Genomic DNA, 22,176 nt, shown 5'->3' with positions numbered 1-22,176 from the left:
AATTATTTTGAGTTTTTTTAGTGTTTTTTTAGGGGAAATAACAAAAAAGCAGGGTTTGAACATGTCTCAACAGGAGCAAAAAATAAATAAAAAGGATTCATTGTTTTCTCTACTTGTTGCATTTATGATTTTCTCCAGCTCGGTTAATCAAAGTAATACTCTTTTCTCCAAAAGAAATAGTTCCTCCACAATATATACAAACTATTTTGTAGTGTTCAAAAGCACTTTGAATATTGGGGATAATTTCTCGGCCTTCTGGTCCGGCGAATTATGTTTGTCCACTGGAGGTGCTGGGGATGACATTTGGGGGGTTGGCAGCAAGATCCCTTACTTGTGCTTGGGAAAGATTATTAGGATGCCACCGCTCCATGTGGCGAATCATTGTATGATTCCCAAAGCTGTATTTCTTGTTGGGGTTGACACGAGAAAGTTCATGTTTACATATTAAACAAGACACCTTGGGTGCATTGACCTTCTTTTGTCCAGGTGGAATTTAAAAAAATTGCCATATGTAGTGCTCTTTAATATGACTCTTCCTTGGTGTTTCTAGCAGGAACTGCTGCATTACTTGCTCTTCCCCCTCCTCCTCTTCGTCCTCATTATCTTCCTCTCTACCAAAGTCCAGTGTTGGAGGTGGTCCTTTTGGTGGTGGTGGTGGTGGTGGTGGTTGCTGAGAAGCACCAGCTGCAGCTATTACAGAAGCCATTGTCAAAAACAGGTCTTGCTCTCTGGAAGTAGAAAGTAAGAATGAGGTAAAAAGGTGGGGGCTTTCATCATTTTGAAAAAAAAATGTTCTGAACCAATGAAAAGTGTTATTTTCAGTTCACATGACCTGTTACGCTTAAGTTATGCGCCCCGCACCGCGCCCCGGAGCGCTTCCGGGGCGCTGCGCGTCGCGCTCTGTAGCGCTCCGGAGCGCTTCCGGGTGCGTTAACGCAGCACGTCATAAGACGCATCACGCGGCTACGCGATAGGTCACACTTACGCGACACGTCACAATGTTGTTTTCGATCGCGTCAGTTGCGCTAGCGGAACGTTTCCCGGGGTGCGAACCGGGGCGCGATCAAAAGTTACGCTAACTGGGCGCTCCCCGGGGCACGCACCGGAAGCGTACCGAAGCAAAACATTTAAAAAAAAATTAAAAAACTTTCATCCATCCAAATAAAAATATTAAATACATAGAAAAAATAGTATTCACACAGTTTAGTTACTATCCAATATATTTAGTGACACACTACAAATTAGTCAAGTAAACAGTCAATCACACTCCTACTAAATCCTCCATCCAGACACTTATGCATCCACTTATTCTTCAATGCGGATTGCTATATATATATATATATATATATATATATATATATATATATTCAATGAAAAAACGATAGGTTTTAGACCATATATAGATAGGAATTAGCATTTAAAAAACCTTTAGTTGATATTTTACTCACACAAAACCATTGAAATATGCATAGAAAATATAGTATTCATTATAAAGAAGAATATATTTTACAGCTATAGTTATTTGCTATTAAAAAAAACATTGAAATTCACTGAAAAAACCATAGGTTTCACACCAGTTATAGTTAGGAATTTGCGTTTAAAAAACCTAAAAAATTCACTGAAAAAACCATAGGTTTCAACCCAGTTATAGTTAGCTGGAAGTTTTACTGACATAAAACCATTGAAATTCCCACGTTATAGTTAGTTGGACTCACTATAACTTGCACGTGTAATGCACTGCTGATGACGTCACATATTACATCACTCATGACATGGTCAGTGACATCACTCATGACATCACTGATGACACCATCCTTGTTGCAGAGTGACAGACCTCCTTTCACTGTAATGTAACCCATGAAACACATATTGAAAAATATAAATTAATTTTTTTTTTTAAATGGAGATACCCATACCAGTTACAACAACCAATTCAATAATTCCACCATCTATATACACATTCACTCATTCACCAACAGTTCTATATAGTCACTCATACATATACTCACTCATCATATGTAGTGATACACCTATACATCCTGTTACACACCGACAGTCATCCAAAAGTTACTCACACACATACTCACACATGCAAATAAACTTTTGAACATCCATTTATTTGCATATACAGCTATACACACACAACCACCTTACTTCTAAGGAAACTTACACATACTTACTCTCTTGAACAATCACTTATAGAAACACAAACTTATTTAAACAGGAACTCTTACAATCTCTCAGTCTCACATACACTCACTTATATACATCAATACTCACATATACTAGATTAAAACATATGTAGTTACTGATAAAGACACTAGTGAGACAGTCATTCACTCACTAACACACATATATACACACACATCCACCCATACAGTCCTGCACATATGCTGTCTTCAAAAGACATAGAAACAGTGAGTCAATCATTGATGCACCTATGTGTTAAGTAACACCCCCACCAAATCATACAGACACTTATACTGATACTAAAAAAACATCTAATAACCCATATACACACACATGCAGCTACTCACCAACCCGTTCAGCCACTTATACACTAAGATACACTTAATAAGCCAGTTAACCAATCAATTTTCTTTTTTTAAAAACATCCATTAAGACACTTATTTAAACATATATTTTTCCGTTGACCTTCACATATACATATATAAAACATATTTATTTTTCAGAAAGACACACATTCACTGGATGGTGTCATCAGTGAGGTCATGAGTGATGTCACTGACCATGTCATGAGTGATGTAATATGTGACGTCATCAGCAGTGCATTACACGCGCAAGTTATAGTGAGTCCAACTAACTATAACGTGGGAATTTCAATGGTTTTATGTCAGTAAAATGTCCAGCTAACTATAACTGGTTTGAAACCTGTGGTTTTTTCAGTGAATATATAAATATATATATATATATATATACATATATATACATATATATATACATATATACATATATATATATATATATATTTGGGAAATTCATGAACTGAAATTCATGAACTGAAATGCCTGCTTTACTTCGGAAATAAATGTTGGTGTCCAACTTACCTGTGTGGAGTGCGCGCTCATTTGCAGGGCAAACTTGGGATGATATATATATATATATATATATATATACATATATATATATTACCTACTGGCGGTCGCCAGTAGGTATATATCGTTAGGATTTTTTCTCTATGGGATTTTTGAAAATTCTATGTCTAATAACTTTGGCGTTTGTGGACGGAATTGGCTGAAATTTTCAGGAAAATGGAACATTTTGTTTCTGAGCAGCCCCTGACAATTTGGGGGGGGGGTTTCATCAAGGGGGGGCCGAGAAAAAAGGGGGGTCCCAAAACGCGTTTTTCCCATGTTAATTTCCATAGGGCGGTTGGCCTCACTTTTAGCTCGAACGGCTGAATGGATTTGCACGAAACTTGGCAAAATTGTAGGGACTGTTAGCCCGATGTGCCTTTGCTAGGTCTCAATATATGTGCTCCAGTGGATTTTGAGTAATTTAGGTTAAAAAAAAGATATATATCTGGGCGGAGCCTAACCACACATCTGATCTGATTGGCTGTCAGCACTTCATCCAAGAAGTGTTGGCAGCCATCTTGGGACCAATATACATGATAGCACCTCATTAAAAAGCATTGTAGTTAATAGAGGGTTTTAGGACTTTAGTTACATTATAAATCATTTGTTGATGGTACCATACTCGTTTTAGGAATTGTGGTGGGTTCTAAGGTGATTTTACCATGTGAAAAAACCTTCTGCTGTGATATCATGGATATTGTTTGAAAGAAAACTATTATCTCATGATTTTCCCACAGTGGTTTGGAAGGGGATCTATAAGCTAAACTGAAAGCATATTTTCTGTAAATTCACATTATCTTTCTCAGTCATGTGAAAATGAAGTCTGACATTCTCAGTAAAACATGTACATCCAACAAGGACAGAGACTGTCAGTTGATTCCTTTGTGTTCTACTGCAGCCTCCTAGAGTGTTCTAAAGAACAACTAGAGCGCTAACAGTCCTACTTATTACAAAGGTATGGCACACCTGAAGCCATCTTGATTGGAATAAAGTGGTAACTCTTAAAACATTTAATTTAAAAAGAAACAACATGAGGGGGTATATTTTGCCATAGAAAGTATGATTAGTGCTGCAGAATGAAAAATTAGGGCACATTTTGAGTGACTTCTCAAATCCTTTTCTATTTCATTAAAACATTCTGACATGCAGTCTCCCAAAATGGCCACCAGAGACAAAAGAGCCCAAATGTAGCCCAAATATCACCCAGATGTAGCCCAAGTATAGTTCAATGACAGAATGTCCCAGAGTGTTGTAAAGAACAACTAGAGCGCTAACAGTCCTACTTATTACAAAGGTATGGCACACCTGAAGCCATCTTGATTGGAATAAAGTGGTAACTCTTAAAACATTTAATTTAAAAAGAAACAACATGAGGGGGTATATTTTGCCATAGAAAGTATGATTAGTGCTGCAGAATGAAAAATTAGGGCACATTTTGAGTGACTTCTCAAATCCTTTTCTATTTCATTAAAACATTCTGACATGCAGTCTCCCAAAATGGCCACCAGAGACAAAAGAGCCCAAATGTAGCCCAAATATCACCCAGATGTAGCCCAAGTATAGCCCAATGACAGAATGTCCCAGAGTGTTCTAAAGAACAACTAGAGCGCTAACAGTCCTACTTATTACAAGGGTATAGCACACCTGGAGCCATCGTGATGGGAATAAAGTGGTAACTCTTAAAACATTTAATTTAAAAAGGAACAAAATGAGGGGGTATATTATGCAATAGAAGGTATTATTAGTGCTGCAGAAAGAAAAATTAGGGCACATTTTGAGTGACTTTTCAAATCCTCTTCTATTTCATTAAAAAATTCTGACATGCAGTCTCCCAAAATGGCCATCAGAGACAAAAGAGCCCAAATGTAGCCCAAATATCACCCAGATGTAGCCCAAGTATAGCCCAATGACAGAATGTCCCAGAGTGTTCTAAAGAACAACTAGAGCGCTAACAGTCCTACTTATTACAAAGGTATGGCACACCTGAAGCCATCTTGATTTGAATAAAGTGGTAACTCTTAAAACATTTAATTTAAAAAGGAACAAAATGAGGAGGTATATTTTGCCATATGAATTATGATTAGTGCTGCAGAAAGAAAAATTAGGGCACATTTTGAGTGACTTCTCAAACCCTCTTCAATTTCATTAAAAAATTCTGACATACAGACTGAAACATGCACTTTGAATACCAGCAGCAGACGTCCCTGGTGAGCAGTAGCTTTACTACAGTGATCTAATGTGCAACTAGAGTGCTAACATTCAGAATTTATGGCAAATGTGTGACACATCTGAATGCCTTCTTGATGGAACCAAAGTAAACAAGCATTGAAAATGCAATAGATCTCGCCCTCGTTTAAGTTAAAGCCATTCTGTTTGTAATGAGGTGGCTTTTTAGCTTTGCTTTTATTAGTGTTTTTTCAACTTTCATGTAAATAACATGCATCTGTATGCATATAAGTATATGTATGCATGCATTTATGTTTGTATTTATATAGATATACAGATGATATATGTTTATATATGTATGTATATATATATATATTCACTGAAAAAACCATAGGCTATAGACCATATATAGTTAGGAATTCGCATTTACAAAACCTTGAAAATTCACTGAAAAAACCATAGGTTATAGACCATATATAGGGGCCGATTAGGATGGAGGATTTTCCGCCTCCTCCGGGCCGGCGGAAGCCACCTCCGGCCCGGAGGAGGCGGAAAATCCATTGCGGGCTCACCAAAGACCCACCGCCACATTACGATGGCTGGTGGGTCTTGGTTTCTGTCCGCTGCTTTTCCGCCGCGGTCGGATTACAACCGCGGCGGGAAAGCTCTCATTTGGCTGGCAGCGTCTATCAGACACCGCCGGCCAAATTAGGAAGCATTTGAAAACATGCTTTTCCGCTGCGGTTTTTCCGCCGTGGAAAAGCATGTGTACTTTTGATTTTGGGGGCCCGTTGCGGGCCCCCAGGGTGTTGGTGGGTGGGGGGTGCACATGGGGGGTACCTATGGTACCCCCCAGCATTTACATGCACAATGCGGCAGGCACCGCGCGGTGCCTGCCGCTTTGTGCATGTAAATGTTACACATGCACTTTTAACATTGCGGCGGGTGCTGCTTGAAGCAGCACCCGCCGCAATGTTAAATATCCAGGATGTGACCGCCAGGGTGGCGGTCACATCCTAATCGCACATGAGGGAACGCCGCAGCCCATGCGGACGTTCCCTCATACTCTGGGGTCGCGGACGGACTCAAGTCCGTCCGCGATCCTAATCGACCCCATAGTTAGGAATTAGCATTTACAAAACCTTGAAAATTCACTGAAAAAACCATAGGTTATAGACCATATATAGTTAGGAATTCGTATTTACAAAATCTTATTTTACTCACACAAAACCATTGAAATGCCATATATAGTTAGTTGCACTAACTATATATCGCGCACCCGCAATCCACTGCTGATGATGTCACATATTACATCATTCATGACATGGCCAGTGACATCACTGATGACATCACTGATGACATCTCAAATGACATCACTGATGACATCACTGATGACAACATCCAGTGACTGTATGTTTCTGTAAAGTTAAAATATGTCTTACATATTGAAGAATGAGTGGATGTGTAAGTGTCTGGATGAAGGATTTAGTAGGTGCATGACTGACTGTATGAGTGAGTGATTAAATGTGTCTCACTGAGTGCATGGGTTAGTGACTAAACTGTCTTAATTTGTGCATCATTATGTCTGTTGTTCTGTAAACTGTTGCATGTGTTGATAAGTAGCTATATGAGTAACTATATGGGTTATTGATTGGTTGCCCAAGTATTTGTATGGGAGACTGAGTGTGTGTGTGGGTGGCTGGGAGGTGTATGACTCTGTGCATAGATGTGTGAGCAGTTGATTCACTAGATGTATGGTTTCAAAAGTGCATGTGGAAACAGCTGTATGGGCGGTTGACTGTGTGCATGAGTGTATTGGTGAGTGAAAAGATATCTCAGTGCTACATGTCAAAGTAAGTACATATGTAAAACACAGTACATGTGAGAGTTGACATATATAAATAACTGTGCATAAGAGCCAGTGAATGTGTGAGTGGCTGTATGGATCATTGTGAACTTGTATCAGGGATTGTATAAGAGAGTAAATATGTGTTAGTATATGTTTGAATAAGTAAAGTTTGTATAACTGTATAGTTGAGGAAATGGAGGTGTGATTGATTCTTTGCATGACTGACTAGGTGTGTGAGTAACTCCATGGATGAGTGACAGTCTGTGAGTGCCTGTTTACACTGATTGTATCTAAGGTTATATTAGAGTGTGAAGAGGTTCATCGTATTATCACATGAATGATATCATCAGTGATGTGATCAGTAATGTCAAATCAGATGTCATCAGTGATGTCATCAGTGATGTCATCAGTGATGTCATTTGAGATGTCATCAGTGATGTCATCAGTGATGTCACTGACCATGTCATGAATGATGTAATATGTGACATCATCAGCAGTGGATTGCGGGTGCGCGATATATAGTTAGTGCAACTAACTATATATGGAATTTCAATGGTTTTGTGTGAGTAAAATAAGGTTTTGTAAATGCGAATTCCTAACTATATATGGTCTATAACCTATGGTTTTTTCAGTGAATATATATATATATATATAATATTAGCTATTTTTTATATATATATATATGGGAGCCAGCAACCTCAAAGTTTGAATTTGAATAAATTATTCTTATGTAACTGCTTGCTATTCTGATTCAAGCATGTGAATCTATGAAAGATCCAATACTGTATGAGAAAACGAGTTACTTACCTGTAACTTCAGTTATCCAGTATTGGTATCTTTCATAGATTCACATGCAACCCACCCTCCTCCCCAGAGAGGCTTCCCTTAATTATTATCATTAATCTTGTCACTTGTGCTAAAAAATCTGAGGGTCTTGCCTCTATGTGGAGTGTTCTAGAGGGTGCTGATGTCTGATCAGTTGTGTTTTCACTTTGGTTCTTTAAAAAAAAAAAAGGATATGGATGGGCTAATGCAGTGACTGTTCAATACACTTTTGCCTGTTATAAGACTACTTCTTCTATCATAAAATTTACTGTGAGACTTCCACTCAATGGCAGGGATGATTCAAGCATGTGACTCTATGAAAGATACCAATACTGGATAACTGAAGTTACAGGTAAGTAATTTGTTTTCTTCTGTAGTGGCTCACTTGCAGGATGACCTACCCTCGCTCCGCCAGTTGGAAGAGTAAGAGTGTTGAAGGAGGTGCACAGTTAAATACTCGCACATATTTTAGCTGGTTCTGGACCTCGGCAATTACAAGGTTATCAGGAACCGGTCAGCTGCCGGGGGGGTGGCGGCAGGGTCATTGGTCAGCTGAACGGAGAGTGGGCTGGTATGTGCACCTGAGGCAACATGTTGAGTGTGGCCTGCTACCGTGAGGGTAAAGGTAGCTGGGGTGAGTCCAGGACGCTCGCGCTTGTTAAAACGTGAGCACCATCTTGGAACTGGTGTTTAGAGATGGGCAGCTCAGTAAAGAGTGAGACAAAATGTGCTTCTCGTGCGCCATGTTAAGAGTATCCCTTTATCGTCAAGGTAGAAGGTAAAGATAGTCAGTGTCAGTCCGGGGAGCTCGTGTCTATTAAAACAAGAGCGCCATCATGGAACTCATGTCTGTTGAAACGTGAGAGCCATCACAGATTTGGCTGCTTGTGAACAGAATGGTAGAGGCAAGGGGGTAAGTATTGTCTCAATACGGGCCTCTCCATAGGGGAGAATCGACCTGGCGAAATGTCAGGGGCGTGCGGACAAGTCAGTGTGAGTCCCAGTGTGACATCTGAGCAATGAAAGTGCCAGAATGGAGGTCAATGGTCATATTAATATCGCGGACGGCAGAGGCTGAAGGTAATGGCCCCTGTGAAGTATATAAAGCATCACTCAAAATGACAAATGGCCACTGGAGGTGGAAGGGTCGGATGGACGTGGAAGGATCCACCTCGGTGTGCAACCTCCTCAATTGGGCCCAATCAAGAGCAGTAGAGTCACTAAATGGACAATAGGACACAGTCAAGGATAAATACAGTGTTCAAGTCCCAGCTGAACAAAAAGCCCCCCTGTAGATTCTCTAGCCATGTGATGTACCACTATTGCTGTCTGGAATCAACAGTAAACAGAGATGAGGCAGTGGTATAAGTGGTGGTTCGTCATCTCTTTCAATAAGGTGAGCCTTTTTTGTTCTCATTGTCTCCCACCATTCGCTAACAACTGTAGGCTGTGAATTTACTGCTCACTGTACTGTTCTGATTCAAGTATGTGAATCTACGAAAGATCCAGTACTGGAGAAAGAAAATCTTACTTACCTCTAACTGTAGTTCTCCAGTATTGGTATCTTTCATACACATGGTCCTCCCTATCTCAGACTCAGCCATGTTATTTTATTCTTCAATACTTATGCTACGAAATCAACCCATGGTGACCTGGATAGTGGAGTGTGAAAGCGTTGGTGTGTGCTGATTGGCTGAAGTTCAGACCTTTTCTGTGACCATGATAAAGCTTTTCAGTCTATATTTAATATTGCATTACTCTCTGTATTTACGGCGGGACTTCCAGTTCGACAAGAATGCTTCAAGCATTCAAGAATCTATGAAAAATATCAATACTGGAGAACTACAGTTACAGGCAAGAACTTTTTGTTTATATTGTATTCCAGTCCATTCACCATCCTGAAGCTAGCCTGTTGATTTATCAGAACAATAAGATATGACTATTGAAGATCCCCAACATACATATTTATGCTGATGGCTACTTATTTTGACAAGTGGTGTATGGCAAGAAATCGACCGTTGTTATATTTAACCTCTAACAATATTGCTTAAACTTTCGATAAATCTTCAGTAATTAATGAATAAATGTAATTGTGGCTGTAACAGTTTTGACACTGCTACAATTAAGTCATGTCTTTCCACTGTTTTGTTTTTTATAGAATGACCCTGTGTTTGGATGGGTGTAGAGAATAACAGAAGGGAAGACTGAGGAAAAACCTTCAATGCCCTCATTTGGAAATAATGAAAAACCCTGGGATTCATTTTGTCACTTAAAGGCTACTTTTACGGATCATTTGTAATTCCTTTGCTTATCAATAACTAGGCTTGGCAGACTTTTATTATGAGAAAACATTATTTCTACATTAATACGTTTGCAGCTTTGTCTGTGAAATAATAGGTACAAAAATTACATCTTACCAGAGTATGCTTATTTTCTTTTACTTTGTTCAAATAAAAGGCATTGTATTAAGAACCTGGTAAATATATTTCTTTTATCATTTTATGTAAGTCCTATCTTAATTATATCATGTACTTCTTTTTTTCTCCATGTGGAATGTAGGGGGAGCCTGCAGCCGGGACGAAAAGTACTGGAGCTACTTTACTATAGAGGCATGTCTAACAATTTTGAGGTATAGGGACCTGTGCTTCCTGCCTAGATCTAGGCCACCAGTTCTTAAGTTCTGTCTGCTTGCAGATGCATGGTCGTTTGTATTTACCCATGAAGCAGGGCATCTTGAAACAGTATGCAACTTCAATTACAGGATTAAGTAGGTTACTCTTTGCCAAATCTATTCTCCTTTTTAATAGCGAAGGCTTATGCCTCATCACTTGGTATTTAAGCACTGCACATTGTCATCGGCCATTTGCAACTGATTAACCACATAATGTATGCTCCCATTGCTTGGGTAACGCCTTTCACTGTTCCCTTTTTATTGTACTATGGACACAATGTCCCGCCAAAACTCCCAGAAATAGAACACCTCAGTCCTTTTGGTGACATTGGGGTTGATCACTTAACAATAAAATTCAAGTGGTTAATGGAAGGGAGCTGAAACTCAATGTAGGACTGAGTTCCCTTTCTGGCAGTGAGGCAAATCTTTCATGGGCCATGTCCCTTCTGCATGAACCCTCACAGGGGGAGCAGCGTAATTTTAGCTCGACCCTTACATGTCACAGAATTGAAAGAGTTATGTGCACTTACCACCATATGTTCTCTGTGTCTAACTTTATTAATGACAAGTGAAGTATTTCAATGTATCACTGAATTGCCTTCACTGTAGAAACTAGAGATTTATAAACGTGGGCACCTTAGTGTTTAGCTTTACCATGAACAAAATGTCTTTTTTTGTAGATATTTATGTTTCAAGTTATATTGCATTAATTTGAAAACGGTTCGGGAAGAATTTTGTTTAATGTATTTGATGACATTTCTCTTATTGATGTTTCTAAGCTTTCTTTATATTATGTATATGATCCTTGTGATATTTTTAACTGTGGACATTTTATGGCCATCTTTTCATGCTGAATAAAGAAATTCAAATTTGAATTACATTCTCTGTAGAAACTAGAGATTCATAATTCCACCCTAATTTCTGGCTTACCCTTGAGTGAAATGTAGTTTTTTTAACATATGTACACTTCAGTTTCAAGTTATGTTGAATTTATTTGAAAGGGCTTTACACAATGTAAGTGTGAACCTATTTACATTTATCTTGCTGCATAAATGTTGACGTTATTCATCCACATATAACCATGTAATCAGAGTGTACATTTTAGTGTTTAACACTGCTAATTTAGCTAGTTCTGAAGCTGAAATGCAATTTGGTCGCCTTGCATGTTCTGTCCTTTGCAGATGCGGTCCCAAGGCTTCATTAGTTAGAGAAAGGAGTATTGTGTATTATTGATAGCGAGGCCTGAGAAGAAAATCTTGGCAGAGACGCGAGGAGCTAATGAATGGGGGAAAGGTGTATATTCATCATCTAACTGCAATGGTGTTCCATCCAAGGCCATGTGAATATCAACGTTTCATGAGATGGGAAATGTTGACGATGTTGCCAATGGGCACATTTAGTGCAATTCTATTTGTTACTATGAGAATGTATCTGTATGCTTTAAGTAATGTATGCACTGTTAGAGTTTAGACCAGAGCTTTTAGACTTGGAGAGGTACAAACCTCTTGCTTTCCCTATTCTTGAGAGTGTAAAGCTATATGCTGAACACCTTCCTATTACACTGTCCTATTTCTTCAATTCCTTAAGATTTCCCATTCTTTATCCATCCTCGGACTAAACCTAGAACCCTGATAGATGACTTTTACCCTTTTGCCATTTGTACTCATTTGACTGCATTTGTCACATTTTGATGCTATTGAGCTGGATTTAGTTTGTTGACTTTCGCCTTCTTTTGAACTCTGTATCTGAGCAATGCTTTATATTTGCATTGATTTGAATTTACTACTGATCGTAATAAACCCCTTTGATTTTAGTTAGTGATTCCTGTTCCTTATTTTGAATTGTATGAATTGTTTTGTTGAATACTAACTCACTTTTTCCTCTGCCAACAACAAAGGTATGTTGCATGGAAATTGTTGCCACGTGCTAATATGCCATCAAGGTGAAAGCAGAGGATGGTTGGTTGCTGAGGTAAAGAGTTATAGTATCCCATTCTACATTGCCCAAACCCAGTCTGATTCTCTAAAGCCCATGTCTTGTGGACGATTGGTGGAGTTCCAACAGTTCGAGAGACACTTGTGACCGTGGATGAGTGAGTATTAATAGGGTTTTACATTGCTATTGCTCATGTCTAGCTTGCGGTGGTAAGTGGAGATTGTGTTCTGTGATGCAGTAATGTTTTGAGTTGTCATGTGAGTCTAGCATTTGGTGTAAAGAAGTTGAAGTTGTTATCGGGCTCAACGTAGATTCCGGGATAATATTAAAAAGTGTAGAAGACACTATATTGAAAGTGTATTCTAAGGTCTGTGGTGCTGGTCATGAGACCACGTCAATGGCACAATTAAAGTAGGGACATTTATTTTTTGTGCGACAGTAAGGTACGGTTGGTATAGCGGATTATAGTGCACAGGTCTGGGTGATTCCCACTAGTCGGGGCTCACTTGAGTGTGTTTCTGAGTAGGTCAAAAAGTGTTGCTCTGACTCATTTATTTTATAATTGAATACTAGCAATTTCTTTAGTGGAACAGATAAAGTTGTATGTTATAGTTACAATTTGCATTGTTGTGTGTGCCTAATGCTTAGAAGAGTGTGTTCGTGAAAAAGGAGGTTTAACTGCTGCGAGGAGTGAGGTTCGCGTCACAGTGTGTCGCGCTGGGATTGGTTGGTCGGTGTTGAGCTTCGCTGTGATTGGTTGTTCACGTCCTGGAGTGCTGTTCTGGTTTTGGTTGTTGACACTGAACAAGACCTGTGGGGAAAGAAATGATTTCCTACTTTGAGACAGAAAGATTTACTGTAATTGTTGAATAGTGTTGAACAATTAAATTCTTTACAGCTTTACAAGATCTGTTCTGGGGAGATGTGGGAATGCCTATTCAAGAGGGAGAAGACCACCACCTGAAGCTAAGCCTGGACATTATATGACTATAAACGGGAGTCTTCAGACATGCATTTATCTTAATCAATGACATAAGATCACTGAGAAATAAGAAACCTTGATATTTCCACGTTACGGCACATTTAATTTGAGAATCACAGAAAATTTAGGAAGGATACTATATGAAATGAACCTGCCTCCTACGTCTGTACAGAGCGAAGCACTTAATGCTTGGAAGCGAGTAGCTTGTGATAGGCAGAAGGAAAGATATCAGGGAAGAGCCTGAAAAGCGATGCATACTTATGCTGATGCTAGGTGGGATGAAGAACAGAATAAGTGGAGAACTGATATGATAGGGATTTCTAGATTGTACCCTGTATTGACAATCCAATGAACACAGAAAGGAAAGGAAGAAAAGAAGAAAAGGGGGGTCAGGACAGCACATAAAATGTAGAGAGTGAAGATGAAGCCTGAAATAGTCTGTCTAGTGATGACTTTTGAGCGTGTTGTTGTCGGGGCTTCCATGTCCATATAACGAGGCCCAATAAGAGGGAAGTGGTGTTGGTACCAGTGGAAACCCAGGAGTAGCTACAGCACAGTGAACACAAGCTCCAATTATATTGGAGAGAGCACAGGGATTAAGACTCTTTTTAACCCTAATGTTTTGAAATCCCCAGATGCATTTACTGTCCCAGTCACTATTGGCCCTGTAGTTTCTATGTATAAGCCTGGATCAACAGAGAGCACAACACATACTTTGGCAGTTCCTACCAATAGGAGGATTTTTTCAAGTTCCTTCAGTTCCAACTCAAGTGTGAAACCCTAGTGGTACAAGTGCAGATGCAACTATGAACCAGACAGAATTCAGCCCTACAGGAGGGTTTGCTCAAAGGTCACCTAGTTTTGTCATGTCTATTTGGATAACGTCTAACGTCCCTGTGGCGCATATGGGTCCTAGTGCTAAGAGTTTGAAGATTGGATTAATACCATGCTTAGGCCCTCGAGAGAAGGGGAGAGTTCAGGATCGAATGAATAGGTAAATAGATCCCCAGTGAGAGAAAATGCAGTGGATATGGTAAAGTTAAAGTTAGAAGTGGGCGAAATGATAATTGTACACTTTGATTTGTCTTGATTAGATAGTTACCGAGAGAGAGAGAACTTGTAAACATGTGTTAAGATGTTACCAGACGTGCAGGATAGGCTGATGAAATGCTATCAGAATTGACTCAGAAGTACAAAGTCGATTTGATTAGGACTAAGTCCTTGCAGAAGAGTTACTGTATATGCTTTGGCAAGAATTATATCACTAGCATGAGAACATCAGGAAGGAGACTACAGATTAAGGAACTAATTGGTAGCATACGAAAATGGAGTGAGCTAGATAAATGGGAAGGTAGATGGGCGAAAAAGAAGGAGCAAAAGAAACCTAGAGGAGAGCTGCGTCCATGGTGGAGGGAGAGGGAGCTACAGCATTTCCATTAAAGGGCGTGCCTGGTGGAAGTTACGTTCATGCACCTTGGAGTAGACGTGATCTTGCATCATTAACAAATGACCTCCGAAAATTGATAGAGAAACCAGTGGAACGGTATACACAAGTTTAGCAATTTGTGAAGATTTTGAAGGTTTTGTATGTGGATTTGAATATCTTTTTTGACATTGTGGTACCAAGTGATTTGTGGGAAGACTGTAAGTTGGCTACAGAATAGGCAGAGGAAGAGCATCCAAGAAATACAGGTACTCTGTAACGATTGATGTACCAACAAGTGATGACTTATTTGAAAGCTAAAATACTGTAGTGATAAAACAGAGACGAAGTAGAAGTGGTTGAAAGAGAAATTGATGGTGGCTTAGATGAGAGCCACACAGAGGGGACACTCAAGTCAATATTTTATGGGAAATGTTGGTTCGATGCCAGGAGTGTATCAACAAGATGGAAATGGTTTTGACATATGTCCTGTGCAGGCCCATTGTAATCTTTTACAGGTTATCCTGAGTACGTTGCAGGCTGCGCTCTGGTTTGCGCATGTTACTTTACAAACGTATTTTGCTTGTGCTACGCTGTTCTTTCACACAGAACCTGCTGTCATTTTTTAATTCTGCAATTTCCTGGGATTTAGTCTGAACACCGTAAACAAGGTCAAACAACAATGCACCTTGTTGTTCTGTTCCGGTCAGTCTATAGCACCGAGACAAAACACACGAATGCCGCTATTGTTTGGGAACTCGTACTCTTTGCCATATAGGCACAGACATGCAAAACACACACTTGGAGAGATATTTTTCAGAGAGGAGATTGCAACTACACCTGAGATGTAGAACTTTCATCTGTGCATGCGAAGGTACAGGGTCCACTGCAAACACCCAGAGATCTTCTGATATATATTCACTTTGCTTCTTTAGAAGGAGAGGGGTGCTAGTCTACCCTGTCTAATATGATGACAGCTCCTTTTATGATTTATGTATCACTTGCTGTGCTGACCGTATTTGTGTTAAGCATCTTCTTACTGATTATGACATGTATACTGCATTCTAAAGCATGATAGTTCAAATAAATATTTTTAACTTTTCTTGTGTCTCTGTCGGATCTTATTGTTGGGAAGTAGGAGTGTGAGAGCGAAAGGGTATGGCCTGTCACCGAGATTCCTGAGAGGGTCGGAGTATTGTGTTCTGGGGTTTCTAATCACTTGTTCCTCAGTGAGTGAGTAGAAGGGCAAGTGAGACACTATAGCTAGTGGGTCCCGAGCTCATGGGCAATAAGGTTGTAGGATGATTCAGTCTCTGCCTACTAAGGTTGTGTGGTCCCAAGCATAGTTCTGTGTTTTGCAGAATCCCTGCAACAGTTTCCAACCACAAGGTAGAGGTCGTGGTGTTCCGATTGATCCGATAACTGGGATTGATGTACCTACTTTGAAGAAAACAAACCCTTGTCATTATTGTAATAAGTTGGGTCATTGGAAGGGGGAAAGTCTTCTTAATCCTAATAACATGGTGGATAGAAATCAGGTTCAGGATTTACCCAGCGCCAGAAAAATAACCCTGTACAATCACAACAACTTCAGAGGCCAAGACCGCAAAATTTGAATATGCCACAAGCTCCAGTATTGCCGGTTCCACAAGCCCAATGTTGCAGCATAATGTGAATAGTCCCCTATTTAACTCAAATACAGTCCCAAATTTGAACAAAATCCTTTCTAGAATCAGGGTGCGCTTCAACAACTTCCTGTTTTTGCAGCACTTGAAATTTATGGTTCTTACCTGTCACAATGACTGTGCCTGAGGGGGGAGGAGGAGTGCATGCTTAGCGCAGTTTTTGAGGTAGACCAGAATGCTCAATTTGTAGAAGGTGGGGTAAATGGCCACCCATATCATTCTTGATTGATACTGGTGCTACCCGCTTTACTGTTAGAACAGTGAAAATTTCAGACCTACCCCTCATGGGAAGAAGAATTCACATTGTAGGTGTTGCAAACTAACAAATAACTAGCCCAGTGATAAAGGAAGTACATGGTAAAATAGGGACATTTGAGGAGAACCACCAGTTTGTGATGTGTGATTCGAGTCTCGCAAACCTGCTCGGATGCGATCTGTTGTGCAAACTGAATTGCACCATTTATTGCACACCAAAAGGTGTGGAGTTTCAGATCCATGATGAAGATGTTGCCTCCAAATTGGCAAAGCACGGCCCAGATATTGGATTGTTCCCCTTGATGACAAAGGACGACTTGCCCCCTGATTGAAAAGATACTGTGAAGCTAGAGGTTTGGGACTTTTCAGGAAAGAACATAGGTCTCATCAGAGGAGTTCAACCTGTCCTCATTATTGTAAAACCAAAAGTTGAGTACCTAAGAACCCCACCTTATAATCTTACCCATGAAACTATTGCTGGGATTCCTCGAGTGTTGAGTCGATGATCAAGCAAGGCATTTTGAAGGAGATAGTTAGAAGTCCATGTAACTCACCAATTATGGACTTGCAGAGTCTAGTTGTAAGTACCGCATTGTACAGGATTTGAGTAAGATTAATGCCATTGTTGTTCCGTGGTACCATATCCAGCTGTGATTTTATTTCAAATTCAATGTGAGGCTTCGTGGTTCACTGTCATTGACCTTTGTCAGGCATTTTTCTCCATACTGTCACATGAGGACAGTCAGTTCCTCTTCGCATTTTGGGGATGGTGCCAAGTCCCCAAAGGATGTACGGAGAGTCCGTTGTATCTTCAATTCAATCTTCAAAAAGAATCTTGAGTTCTTAATCATGCCCTGGGATTCAGTCCTAATCCAGTACATTGACGACCTGTTGAACCACCTGGCTGATGATGGACATAAAGTGTCCCCAAGTAAGTTACAGTTTTGTAAAAAAGAAGCCCTGTATCTAGGACAGTAGATACAACAGAGCCATCCACTAATCCCCTCGGGACTGGGTATATTCAATAACAAAAACCCATTGTCCCTAGTGGAAACATTTGAAGAATATTTATAATTTGTATTAACGTCACATTCATGATCAATTAATCAATAAAACCACAGGGGATATATGCACATATACCAGAATGTATCAAAACTGTATATTTTATTCCACTTGGAATGTCTTCAAGTAATGCCTGGCAAAAAACATACTACTGAAGTTCATACATTAATTGAAAGTAAATAAAATAAATAAATAAATATGAGATTTATAATGCGCAAACTTAGCCCGAAAGGGCATCAAGGCGCAAGGAACAGACAGACATACAGTCGTAGATCCAGATGTATTACAGCTAGTAAGCCTGAGAGAAAAGCCATGTCTTTAGAAGTCTACGAAAGACCACCAAAGAAGGCTGACTAGAGAGTTCAGGAGGGAGGGAATTCCATAGTTTAGGAGCCAGAGTGGAAAAGGCTCTTCCACCCCATCTCGCGTTAGCTAATCTGGGGACTGAAAGCAGAGTTTTGGAGGCTGAGCGGAGGGTTCTTCTAGGGGTGTAGGCACAGAGGAGATATCTAACGCCTTCTGGGCCTAGCCCAAAAACAGCCTTATGTGCCATGCAGAGGAGCTTGAAGGAGATCCTGGAATGTACTTGGGAGCCAGTGAAGGTCCTTCATGGCCTGAGTTACTGAAGCCAACCTAGGAAGGTTCAAGACCATCCTGGCAGCAGCATTCTGCACCATCTGCAAGCGATGGACAGAGCTCTTATTAATGCCGCTGTAGAGGGCATTACAGTAATCAAGCCTGGAGGAGACCAAGGCAACTGTTGCCTGTTTCCGAGCTGCATGGGAAAGATGCGGGCGATCTTTCTAAGAGTCCTAATGATGGCGCAGCAGGTGGACACCGTTCTGTTGACCTGGGTGTCAAATGATAGTGCCGAGTCAATCAATACTCCAAGATTCCTGGCGGAGTGGGTAGGGTGGGGGCAATCCCCCAAGGACGACGGCCACCAGTCCTCCGACCATAATTCCTGATTTCCACCAAAAATCAGAACCTCCGTCTTTTCCCCATTTAACTTTAAGAAGTTCCGTATCATCTATTGTGATACTGCCTCCATGCATGCTCTGAATTTGAGGGCTGAGTCATTTGCCGACTGGGTGATGGAAACCATAATCTGGGTATTGTCGGCATAAGATAGTACTTCAAATCCAAAAGATCTCACCACTTTAGCAAGAGGGGTGATATAGATGTTGAATAAAAGTGGACTTAATGACGAGCCCTGTGGTACCCCACATTGCACCGATTGGGAGGGAGAAAGAAAGTTGCCCATCTTGACTCTCTGCTCTCTTTGATGTAAGGAAGAGGACAGTAAACTGAGAGCAGTGCCATCCACCCCAATCCCCTTAAGCCCAGAAGCCAGGATTGACAGGGACAGGGTGTCGAAGGCTACCGTGAGATCTAGCAGCACCAAAAGAGTAGTGTGTCCCCTATCGACCTCAGAGCGTATGTTGTTAATCACGACCGTGAGGGCAGATTCTGTACTATGTGCGGCCCAAAACTAGTATACAGAACACCTTTCGCATAGGTTATGGGTAACCAAAACACCATATTATTGGAAATTAAACACAGCATATAATCACATTTACAAATTGTGTAATCAACAAATATGCGAAGCAGTGATGGGCGTCAACGTTTTGGTCCCCCGATGGTCTAACAGATCCTTGGGACCATCTTCAGGACGGAAGTGTTGCACATATACATCTAATGCAAAAATGTGGTGTACTGTATACAGTGTCCCTGTTCTTTGACATACATTGGAAAAACGACGCAAGAAATCAAAAAACGTATCCTACAACATCAGTCACGTATCCGTTGTAACATTATCACTGCTCCCCTTGTTGAACATTACCAACAATTGTCACACATGCCGTCTGAAATGAAGTGGTTTGTGCTTGCAGTTGTTAAGAACACAAATAGGCGACATAATGTTGACAGACTGCTCACACAGAAAGAAAACAAATGGATTTGGTCCTGTTACACAGTGGACAGTGGATTGAACACTTTGATCGAATGGCATACGTTGGCTACATTGAGATGATTGTATAGATTAATGCATGAGTCCTACCATATGTAGGACCTGTGGTCATAGACTCAGCATTTATGCACTATATTGTTTGCCCTTGCCAGCTGATGTTTTATCCCGCAGTGCTGCATATTTTGCGAGATATAGATAAGAATTTAGGATCTTTTATGTACCACCTTAAGGAGTGCCAGTCCACAGCAATTATTACATATTGTTGGGGCATGTTGGATCTCCTATCCTTGTACCTATGAACATCGACCCGTTTTTCACTATGCATTAACTTTGATATTGTTGTCTCTAGCACTTATAACTAATTGAGTTGAAGATCACTGGGAGGTTTTGTATTTAGTTTAATTCGATCCTCTTGGGTCCGCTGGTTTACATTTAGCAATATGGTGAATTCTGTTGATATGGCCTGCTCCAAGATGGCTGTCTCAGTTGTAGGCATGACTACCTCATCGCACATACATCGTTTTTCTATCATTGAAATGTTGTGGACCCCACACCCCTCTCGCAATATATCTAGAGATTATGTATTTATGTTTAGAATGCTATCCTTATAGGTCAGCTGGCAACCACCTAGCTGGTGAACCCACGTCGCACTCGAACTCTGTAGTCAGGCGTCCTCCGACCAAGTGTGGCTGGTTCCTTATACAAGTAAGTACCATGAGCGTTTTAAAAGTACAATTTACAACGTTACTGTGGCCTCTATAAGATATCCTTTTGTTAACTATACGTTACTTGGTATTTTACAGGCGCCTTTTGGCTTGTTTCCTACGTTAGTAGCTGTGTACAATTTTAAACGTTATGGGTGCACATACTGCATGGTGGCTTCATTCTAGAATTCACTTTGAAGCTTACTACATTTTTGATTGGTTATGTTTACAGGTTACACGATGTCTGATTTGCTAGACATGTGAGTATTGTTGCTAATTGTTGAGTTACTTCAGGGTGTCCTTAGAGACCTATCACCTTGATGTTGTTATACTGGTTTTCTTTCATTTAGACTCGCTGTGTAAATTCTTACCTTTGGATTGGTTTCCTCTTCTATAAGTGAAAAGTGAGTGAGTCTTTTCAGTTTCATAGTTTCTTAGTTCTGTTGGGTTGGCGATGCTCCCTTTCGGTCTCACTTGGACTACTGCACATTTGTGTTATTTGGTGATATTTGTTGGGTGGCACGCTAGTTATTGATTTGTTTGGTTGACACCATGGTGTTCGTCATCTTTGTTTCCTTTGTGTGTTGAGAAGACAATACCTCTTTTAGTCACAGGGATGACATGTATTGTTTCTTACTGCATTAGATGTATATGTGCAACACTTTTGGCCTGAAGATGGTCACAAGGATCTGTTAGACCAACGGGGGACCAACACGTCGACACTTTGCATATTTGTTGATTACACAGTTTGTAAATGTGATTTTATGCTGTGTTTAATTTCCATCAATATGATATTTTGGTTACCCATAACCTATGCGAAAGGTGTTCTGTATATTACTGTCAATTAATGTATGAACTTCAGTAGTATGTTTGTTGCCAGGTATTAATTGAAGACATTCCAAGTGGAATAAAATATACCGTTTTGATGCATTCTGGTATATGTGCATATATCCCCTGTGGTTTTATTGACTAATTGATCATGAATGTGATGTTAATACAAATTATAAATATTCTTCAAATGTTTCCTCTAGGGACAATGCGTTTTTGTAACTGTATCTAGGACATCACACTGATGGTAATGAGGAAGATGTCAAAAGAAAGAATCACGTCAATTTTCAAAATGAATAATCCAACTACTCAGAAAGAAATCAGGAAGTTTTTGGGAATGGTAGGCTACTGTTACCAGTGGATTCTCAGCATTTCTTCAGTGGCCAAGCCTTTACAGAGACTTACATACAGGATGTGTCTGATCCGGCACCTTGGGTTAGAGACTGTTTGGTAGCCTTCCTAGAGCTGAGATATAATCTCTGTCATGCCCCAGCTCTGGGAATGCCAGATTACAATAAAGCATTTTTACTCTATGAAGTGAGAGGGAGAACTGCGCTCTCTCAGTGCTTACACAGTTACATGGCAATGTATTTTCTGCTACTTTTAATCTAGTAGCTGCTGGGCTGACTAGATGCCTTAAAGCCATGGCTGCGACCAGTGTCAGCATTGAGAGATGTTAAAGTATTGTAATGGGTCATCCCTTGACTGTCTTTGTGCCCCACTC

At 40.2% G+C, this 22,176-nt stretch overlaps 1 protein-coding gene across 1 annotated transcript in view; it reads left to right on the top strand.

Annotated features, from left to right (window-relative positions):
* The window catches only part of LOC147703025 (uncharacterized), a 331,974-nt gene extending 320,079 nt beyond the window's left edge, over nucleotides 1-11,895 (top strand). Inside the window, exon 4 of the mRNA XM_086928867.1 lies at nucleotides 10,097-11,895. Within this exon, the coding sequence (XP_086784993.1) occupies nucleotides 10,097-10,123 (27 nt within the window). The 3' untranslated portion in view covers nucleotides 10,124-11,895. The remainder of the gene's footprint in view (nucleotides 1-10,096) is intronic.
* The last annotated feature ends 10,281 nt before the right edge of the window (nucleotides 11,896-22,176 follow it).

This window comes from Lissotriton vulgaris, chromosome 7, assembly GCF_964263255.1.
Source record: "Lissotriton vulgaris chromosome 7, aLisVul1.2, whole genome shotgun sequence".
NCBI classification, from domain to species: Eukaryota; Metazoa; Chordata; class Amphibia; order Caudata; family Salamandridae; genus Lissotriton; species Lissotriton vulgaris.
This window is presented reverse-complemented; position numbering and strand designations above follow the sequence as displayed.